This window comes from Bacillus rossius, chromosome 1 (genome assembly GCF_032445375.1).
Source record: "Bacillus rossius redtenbacheri isolate Brsri chromosome 1, Brsri_v3, whole genome shotgun sequence".
Taxonomy (NCBI): Eukaryota; Metazoa; Arthropoda; class Insecta; order Phasmatodea; family Bacillidae; genus Bacillus; species Bacillus rossius.
The window spans coordinates 361,047,736-361,057,680 of NC_086330.1; the positions used below are offsets into that span (position 1 = coordinate 361,047,736).

The 9,945-nt window shown below is 33.7% G+C and overlaps 1 protein-coding gene across 1 annotated transcript; it reads right to left on the reverse strand.

Annotated features, from left to right (window-relative positions):
- Positions 1–688: 688 nt before the first annotated feature.
- On the reverse strand, positions 689–9,736 carry LOC134528295 (cytoplasmic 60S subunit biogenesis factor ZNF622). The gene is made up of 3 exons (XM_063361790.1): positions 8,641–9,736; positions 2,976–3,086; positions 689–1,637 (listed from the first exon to the last, which is right to left on the reverse strand). The coding sequence occupies exons 1-3, from the start codon at positions 9,564–9,566 to the stop codon at positions 1,526–1,528; spliced, it is 1,149 nt and encodes a 382-aa protein (XP_063217860.1). The 5' UTR covers positions 9,567–9,736; the 3' UTR covers positions 689–1,525.
- Positions 9,737–9,945: the final 209 nt, after the last annotated feature.

Genomic DNA, 9,945 nt, shown 5'->3' on the forward strand with positions numbered 1-9,945 from the left:
AGACTTTAATGCTTGCTGAGCTATAGTTAATCACTATCAACAACCACGTAGGTATGAGATCTAGGCACCTAAATTGAAAAATACACCAACATTTTGGGTAAAACTTTTTCTGACGAACTTCAGGTAGTTTTGTTCCTACGAGCACAGCCAGACCCCACAAGTTACTCTGTTTGGACAATCTCGGTAGAAGCTTGGAAATTGTTAGCCCTTGGTGTACTATATTTACCTTCAGTATAATGTTTTCTTTGCACATCATTCTGTCAGATGACATTAAGAATGAACAACATATACATATATTACAAATAAAAATTTTAAGCATTTCTGAGGCAAATTTAATTCTCTCACCAAGAAGCCGGCATCATTTAATATCAACCTGAAAAGTTTTATTTTATGCACCATCTATTCAACAAATTCATTTTATGGGTTGGACTTCAAAATGTCAAAATTGTAACTGAAAGTTACATAAAAACATGCAACAGTCTTGTATTTGTTTCATTTAAAAATAGTAACATCACTATAAACATTCTACAAGTTGAACAGTCAGATGTATTATGTTATTATATAAGAAAAAAATATATAACTTTGAAGCTGCTACAGCAATGATGTTATTGGAACAAAAAATGTGTTATACACATACACACACAAGCAACTGAAAAACTACATTATAACAAAATAAATGAAAACCACGTCGGTTATTAGAAAATCAACTTTATTTTACCTATTCCATTTTAACACATCATCCATTTTTGAAACAAAAAAAAATTTTTAATATACTCCCACCATCAGATTACAATTAATGCAGTCCTACTATATAATCACAAAACATTGACCCACCCAACAGAACAAATTATAACAGCATTGACAAAAACCACTATAACTTTACTGCATTAAAAAAATGTTTGCAGATTTATTCTAACTGCTCATAATTCCTAGGTAGGTAATTCTTGATTATGTGGTTGCCTTAGGGTGAAATCACTTCACGTGAAAGCAGAATGTAAAAATTAAGATTTTACACATGACATACAGGCACATTAGCTTTTCAATTAGATCTTATTAAATATTACATTCATTTTATGTAACATAAAATATACATTCACTTCAATAAATCTTGTTAACGCAAATCTTTCACATATTACATTAATATAGGTACCACATCATAGGACAGCTAGATAGAAAAAACACCTCGCTACAGTGTATCATTTAATTTTTATTTGATGGCCTTTTGTTATAGTGTTTATATTGAAATATTTTACTCTTTAGAGAAGGTTGTGCTAACGTGAACCATTTAGTAAACTACCACTCAAAATACTTAATTTTACATACAAGTAAACAGTTGACTTTTTACATGATGTCAACTAACCTTGATCCCTGCCTTAAATTCTTTAAAGACAAGTATCTGTACAAAATTTCACAAAGTGTTTTCCCATCCGACATGATACTTATGCATGATACTGATAATTAAGCCAGCATTGTAACTATAGTACTGTATGTTCTTCCACAGATAACAATCCCCTGAAACAGCAGCTCAGAAGTTGACCTGAGCTCTGAAATGCTTCTGCATCTTGTTATTCTTCACGCCGAGTTGCGTGAAATACTTGGACTTGATCCTCTTCATGTAATCCATGTCTCTGGCTTTCCTGTAAACAGTTACACGGTTACAAGCTGGAGTGTTTGTTAGATACATTCACAACTGATACGCCAGTATACCAGAGTAATCTCATGATTCAACATTTTAAGAAACGCCTTATATCTATCTGTTTTAAATTTATGAATTTTAAATAACTGGGGACCCCTGATTTAGTGTGCCAACAGGTGTCTTGTAAGTAAAGTAAAACCCCGGGTTACCGAACTAAAATGGGAGAAGCCTCTGCGTTACCTGGGGTCACCGAGTTCGGACACGAGTATCAAAGACTCATCATCATCATCATAATCATCACCACCATCATTATGAAGCTTAAACGTGTATATATCATATGTGTATATGCATTTATATGTATACTAGATATAAGGTGAATTGTGATAAAACCAAAATAACACCGAAAAGCAGGTAAATATACCACATGCAAGTTAATACGTACCATACAGCACCAAAATGCAATTAAAAAGGAATTAACTGAATTAAAAACACAAATAAGAAACCTTTTAATGTTTAAAATTAATAGATCAGAAAAAACTAAATTAATTGGTTCTATTGTGCATCTCTTATTGAATCACTTTTAAACCACAAATGCTCGCTAATTTAATCTCATTGTTTTGAACGTAGGTATCTGTTTAAGACCAATTTATTACAAATTATTTTACCGTAAAAATGCAGCATAAATATTACCACTATTTGGTGGAGTAGGTAAGTTTTAAAAAAAAAAAATTTATAAAAATAAAAACAATAGCATTGAAAACTTTTGGACTAAATACAAAACCATAAAATCTTGTATCTAGTAATTAAGCCCTGATTTCAGGCAGCTAGCGCTCTGGGCAGATCATCTTTAGCCGGCCCCTTCCTTTCCTAGTTCCCCCAAAACAGCTTATTCATTATAATTTTTAAAACAGCACATTATGCAGCTAAACACTGTTGTTTTTCAAAGACATAGGCTGTTTGGTTTATTTCATTATTTAAATTTAATAAATGGTTGTTGCAGTCTTAAACCGCTGTTATAACTATCGTAATAAAACTCGAGTTATGCTGTATATTTTTTAACGAGTTTTAAATATATTTCTAACGTATTAGGATTAAAGCCTAATATTTTTAAGAGCACGTTATTATAAACTAACAGTTTCCCCTCGACTATGTCCATGGCAATGCTCTATTGTAAGAAATTAATTTTTTTACAAAAAAAAAATTTTTTTTCGCAACTCTAATTCTTTCAACCCTCAAAAACCGGCTCTCTGGGCAAACGTCCGGTTGGCCTGCTGGTAAATCGGGGTGAGCCAGTAGTTGCTACGTCTGAACGGTCAACACCCTCTGAGTGGGTACACACCTGGCCACGATCTCCTTCTGCGACTCCCTCCACCCGAGCGCCCGATACTGCACCAGCAGCCGGTGCAGTTTCTTCTGGTGCGTCCCGGGGCGGTTCGGGTTCAAGCTCTGCCTGCAACATTCAATACACCATCCCCCACTAACACTTGAATTTGAGGCATGTGGAGGGAATTATTTCTCAAGCAGGACTTTCTTTTGTACACAAGAAACGAGGTTGATTCAAATAAATACACAATGATTTCCATCCCTAAGTTTCAATAAACGGCCCACCATGAATTTATAATTAAAATACATAACAGTGTTAAAACAAAAGGGTACATTATAACAGGCTTCTACAAAATCTTCTCAGGTTTATGAGCAAAGCACAAAATCTGAGTGAGAGAGAGAGAGAGAGAGAGAGAGAAAGAGAGTGAGTGAGTGAGTGAGTGAGTGGGTGTGAGTGGGTGTGAGTGAGTGGGTGAGAGAGTGAGTGAGTGAGTGAGTGAGAGTGAGTGAGTGAGTGAGAGTGAGTGAGTTAGTGAGTGAGTGTGTGTGTGAAGCAGTTCTACTTTAAGATTTTATTTAAAAATTAAAGTACTAAATGTTTCCTATACAGCTATGTACTTAGTATCAGTAAGTTAGAGTTAAATTTTCACAATTTAAATACTGCCCTGGTTTCTTTGACTCAATTCATTTCTATACAAAATTTTGTAACAACAAAACTAGTCTTATTTTTTTTTCCAAACTACTGCATAGTCATATATTTTTATCTTGATACAAATTAGTCTCCAGCAAGGAATATTTAGGCATAATGGCGAACAGGATATGTAGAGCCCTGATCATATAGAATTAAAATTACATATACTGTTTTGTCAGTGATAGGTTTACCATTTCCCTGTGTTTTCCAGGTTTTTAACAATCTTCATTAACTTCCTGAGTTATCCTTGTTTGCCTTATTTCCCTGTCTGCTGGAACTTATAAAGTCTAGCATTAATAAACTGGCGATGTAAGGTAACTGCCGGGAAGAGATAACTCATTACTTTGGGCAGGTGACTGCATATGACGTGATATAATTACGCTAAGCTACTTGGCTCCAACAAGTATCCTCAGCTGGGACTAAAACTGGAAAATAAATTTTTAATCCAAGGTGAATCTATGATTAGGATTCTCACTATTGTACACATTTATCATCAGTTCATTTTCATTCCTGCATAAAAGCAGTTATGTTCATAAATTCTTGTGTAAGCAAACCAAATCTTAATTTGGATATGTTACCACTGCATTTTGTCACTCTGTCACTCCAACTTCCACATAGAATATTTCCTAAACTTGGTCAGCTAATACTAGAAAAATAGAGCCTGTACACATTTACGTGAAGTTCGCAAATGTTATCAGGTGCTGCTAATGTTTCTCAATTACCTCACAAAAGCTGTGAACCTGTGCCATTGTATTTCCTGAAGCACAAGTGAAGCAAGCTCACAAGTTCACATCTCAATACTGTGTTACCGATAGTTTATTTTGTAATTTTGAAAGTTAAGGTGAAAATATTAATGTGATTGGCCAGCTATATAGAGGCATGACAATATATAAAAACGAACAATGGATTTAAAAGATTTAATAGGTACTGATTTAAGTTAAGTGGTAAGTGTCATCTAAACATCAATGAAGGTACAGTAAGTCCTGTATATCTGAAAGCATGTCAAACTATGAGAACATGGTTTTACCTTTTAATTTACAAATATTTATTTTTAAAATATTGGGAGTTTCATAGTAAAGTCGAGTAAAAATAATCCAAAACGTTTGGGCCCAGACTGATTTCAGACTAACATATTTTTCGGATTAAGCAAAATATTTCTTAAAATAAACTTAAATAACATAACATGTGATTAAATTACATAAATATGTATTATAACATGTGATTGCACAGTTTATTTTATAAAGTCTGTTTAAACATAACCAAATCTAGGGATGAAATGGGTGACAGCAGAACACTGCCTAGTACAGTGGTCTTAGATGTTCTAACGACAGGTCATAGTGCTCAACAGTTGGAGATGTGCGGCCTGTTGGAGAAAGGGGGTACAACTGACTGAAAAATTCTATTTTTGGTGATGGCGTTCTGACTTTCGGTTTCGGACTAAGCGGACTTTCGGTTTATTGAAGTTCTTATTATCGGACTCCCCTGTAGTTGCTATACAGTAAATACTAAGCTTAAATAGTATTTGTTTTCGTTGTTCAAGAATAAATTCAACTGTCTAATAGCTTTCAGATATCCTGGGCATGCCGTATGTGTAAGTATAAAGTAGTTTACAAATTGTTTGAGTACATAGTGCAACAGCATTTGAAGCTAGCAGAATTGGTGAATTTTTGTGATACTGAATTTGAGTATCATAAACAAAGGTAGACTGAAACTGTGAAAATTACAATGCAATATTAATGAGTTTGTATTTTTAATTGGTGGCATAGTTGCACCTACGTCAGTATTTCTGAAAGAGTGCCACTTTACATTAAAAAAAAAATTTCCCCATGATTAAAATTTACAAAATGCTTATTTCTACTTACTGGCATTTTTTTCCCAATCATTCTCAGCCATTAAGTTCCATATCACATAGGTATTCAAGTTTATCCCTTATCCTGATCTTGTGGTACGTGATTATTGCTTTAATTTAGTACATCCTAAGATCCTAAAAATTACAAAAACTTATGATAAAACAATTAATTATGATTGTAACTTAAAATACGAATGAAAAAATTTCCATAAGACCTGACATAATTGGTACGTATTGTGATATTCAAGTTTTTTCTTGTTTTTATGTACTCAAAATAACAAGCATCATGTAGGCCTACCACAGGATCAATGTAAATAAGATGATGCCATCAGGATCAAGAGATACACTTTTGGATACACAATATGGAACAATTACCGTTTAAAATAGTGTGGAAAATTGATAAGTTTAAGTTAGCTACATTAAAAATAATTAAAAAACTAGATGGCTAAAATTTTATCTTAATATTTTTCAGTAAATGCATAAACACTACAATTACTGGTAATACTCGGACAGAACAACTTTTTAGAACAGAAAGAAAAAAATCGGAAAACACGGATTTCACGCACAACACACATCCCTACATTTACTCCGAAAGGATGGTTTTGTAATTCCTACTAGTTTGTAAAAAAATTGAATTTTTATATCTTACATTATAATACCTGTGCTTTTATGTTGCCGCTACCATTCACTGTTTATCCATGAAAAATAGGAAAATATGTTTTCCACATTCTTGAGACATTCCCGAATTAACCCTGAAAGGAAGGTTTCTTAATTCCTCCTGGTTTGTTAAAAAAAATAACTGTTTACAGCTTACATTACAATACCTATGTATTCACGCAACCGCCAACATCTGTTCTTTACCCGAGTGGGTTTTTACTAATTTTTTGTTTAGCGAACTTTAGTCAATGTAAGTGTTGATGCAATAATGAAATTCATTTAAATAATGACTATATTGCAATTACAAGGAATATTTCATGTTTGTTGTTTTATTAGAATAATTAATTGTATTACAAAATATTTGTTTTGTTACATTGCATTTAAAGTACGAACTATTTTAAGTCACGTTGTAACGGACAAGTCTAAAGGAAGGCAAAAATTTTAATAGAATTGTTAACATTGTTCATTTTCTTTGAGAAATATGTGCTGTGCACTGTAGGCTGACACATTGATTTTGCAGTCTTTGCAAGGAATTCTTTGATTACAGCCACCATACATTATGTGTTTGATGTGGCTGGTGTTAGATGTATCCCAGTATAACTCTTGATCCTGATGGCATGAATATGTTGGCTTGATCCTGATGACATGATCCTGTTGTACATGATGCTTGCTGTTTTAGTTTAGTACGTCGTTAAATATGAACATGAAAGAAATTGCAAAATAATTAAGAATTATGATTTTAGGTTGAAAAAATTTGGTAAATATGTAGAGATGTGATTTTTTACGTAGTAGTAGCGGTATATGCGAAAAAAATGCTAAAAATCCGGAAATACTTTTATTCTATGCTCTTTCACTTCCTCTTTTCAAAACAACCGGCGGAGATAAGAAATTCCAAATACTTTAGGAGATATCGAATTTTTTAATATTGCAATACAACACCTGTACAACCATTCGACCGCCGCAATTTTTGTTATTTTGCTGTGTGTTCGTGAATGCGTAATAAATAAAAAGGTGGATTAGGTCAGGTCAGTTACATTATTAATACTTTCAAACTAAGCGGACATAAAAAATAATGTGAATTAATATTAATGGCTGTTTAGTTTTAAAATATTTATAATGTAACTGGACCAAACAAACCGGGACAAAGGATGAACAGTAAGAACTAAAATGGTAGATTAGGTCAGGTCAGTTACATTATGAATACTTTCAAACTAAGCGTACATTAAAAATAATATGAATTAATTTCAATGGTTCTTTAGTTTTAAAGTATTTATAATGTAACTGACCTGACCTAACAAACCCGGACAAATGATGAACATTAACAACTCACGTAAATTTTTTTTGTTACTTATTACTTGCGCAACAATATCCAAAAAAAAATTAAGACTTTCAGAACGACTACAACATCTAATGATCAAATGGCAGAAGTTGACAGTTGTAATTAAACATTGTATTGAACAATAAATGAATAAATAATCACGTATTGGTTCATTTGAATACTGGCCAATAACGGAACTGTCACGTGACAAAATTTTCCAATAAGAAACATAATAGATACTCGTAAACAAGAAACAATTGTTATCGCCGCATGAATACACAGGTATTGTGATGAAAATTAAAAAATTCGATATCTCCTAAAGTATTTGGAATTTCTTATCTCCGCCGGCTGATTTGAAAAGAGGAAGTGAAAGAGCACATAATAAAAGTATTTTCGGATTTTTAGCATTTTTTTTTCCGCATATACCGCGACTCTACATATTTACCAAAAATTCATTTTTATTTGACTTATGATCATAATTCATTATGTGACTTTTTTTTTGTACAGGATCTTCTGACATACTGAATTAAAACAGCAAGCATCATGTACCACAGAATAAAGCCAACAGGATCATGCCATCAGGATCTTTTGATGTAGGTACTGAATGAAAAGCAAGCATCATGTTCCACAGGATCAAGCCAACAGGATCATCAGGATACAGGGATAAACTTCACTACCGTACATGAAACAAAAGAATTAGCATTTTTTTATGCACCATAGTTGGCTGCAATTGTGATAAACAAAGAGAGACAATTGCAGGTAAACAATGAATGGAGGCAGCAATGTAAAAACACAGGTATTGTAATGTAATGTTTAAACTGATATTTTTCACAATCCATTAGAATCAAGAAACCACAGGGTAGATTTAGGGATGTCTCTAGTACTTGAAAAACATTTTTTTCCATTTTTATTCACTTTTTATTTCACCAAAGCCACGACATCTGATTTTGGCATAGTAAGGTAAGCTATAATCTACTATTTTTCAAAAAATATTAGGAATTAAGATACTATGTCTTATGGGTGTATTCATTGAAGTGTGTAGTGAGTGAAAACTATGTTTTCCGATTTTTTCTTTCCATTCTAAAAAGCTGCTCTGTTCAAGTATTACCCAATTACCACTTTATGTAGGTTACTTAAAAGTGTAATTCTCTAAATCTTCAACTAACCGATAATATCTCATTAAAGATCGATGCCCGATGGTTGCACCAGATGGCAGAACCAGCTGGTAGTCTGAATCTTCAATAACTGGAACTGTAACTTCCTCATCAACAGTGCCCTTGTGATCTTGAGGGTAACTTGAGCTGTAGTCATAAAAATCAGCATACTCAATCAATGACTCTCCTTCGTGCAACATCTTGCAGTGCCCCTTATCAATCATGTGTTGTTTAGCTGCATCTGAAGATTGAAAGGAACGTCCTTTATCGTTACACCAAAGGCACATGAAACCTTGAGATACTTTTTCACCCAAGTATGTAAGTAATCCTTTTAAATCAGTTACATACTCTATATCCGGGATAAAAAATGAATGGTCAATTGTCATATGCCTTAAATTGTTGTTCATATTTCTGCTATGGTGAGAGCAAAATAAACAATTATTGTTTGGAATAGGATTTTCTGCATACTCATTTTCCCATTCATCTGAATCTACTTCCTCGAAATCGGAATCATCTGTACCTGCCTGTTCGACGACGCTGACGTTAGAGGAATCTTGTGAATCTACAGCACTGTCGAAATGACCGCTGACACTTGAAACATCATCTTCATTGAGCCCCAAAGCAATCAGCCCTTCTCTGTGTTTCTTGGAGTTCAAATGATTGTCGTAAGCGTTTTGCGACGAAAAAAGTTTCCTACATGTTTTGCAATGCACGGACACCGGATTGTTATCCAGTTTGTCTTGTTCTCGCTGTAAAAGAACACGACGATGAAACTCTTCCACGGGCACTGGTGGTAATTGTACAACTTTTCTCTTCAGGTTATACCTATGCCAATCATCTTTGTAATGCTGTCTCTGAAATTCAGCATCTCGAAAGGCCACGCGGCAGGTTATACACGTGAATGTTGTCATGTCTGGATTATTACTCATGGTAGACATTAAAGAATGGTTCTATAAAATCACAATATAATATTTTACTTACTGCCGTTTAGCAAAAAAAAGTATGGAAATGAAAAGATAAACACAAATTGCATAACCTATCGTCACCTTTAACTACACGTTTACGCTGTGTGAAAACAAAAAACATCAAAACGTAAGAAAAACAAAACCACGTCTATAGTATAGTCCATAGATGTGGAGTGCAGGAGGGGGCTGTACTAAATATTTATGGTCAATTACCACGGTCATATATATACTTAGACCATACATATCATATCTATGGTCTAAGTATAGATAGGTCTAGTAACTTGACTTTATTCTCCGTCCTCTTTACTGAACCTCGCGGCGGCCTGCAAATTAACGGCGCTAGTAATAGGCG

What these genes read in the sequence shown, in the direction of transcription:
- LOC134528295 (XM_063361790.1), bottom strand. Translation starts at nt 9,566, where the DNA reads ATGTCTACCATGAGTAATAATCCAGACATGACAACATTCACGTGTATA. An exon ending in TCTTTAATGAGATATTATCG is followed by an intron (nt 3,087 to 8,640) that starts GTTAGTTGAAGA and finishes TGAATGTTGCAG; the next exon opens with GCAGAGCTTGAACCCGAACC. An exon ending in CAGAAGGAGATCGTGGCCAG is followed by an intron (nt 1,638 to 2,975) that starts GTGTGTACCCAC and finishes AACTGTTTACAG; the next exon opens with GAAAGCCAGAGACATGGATT.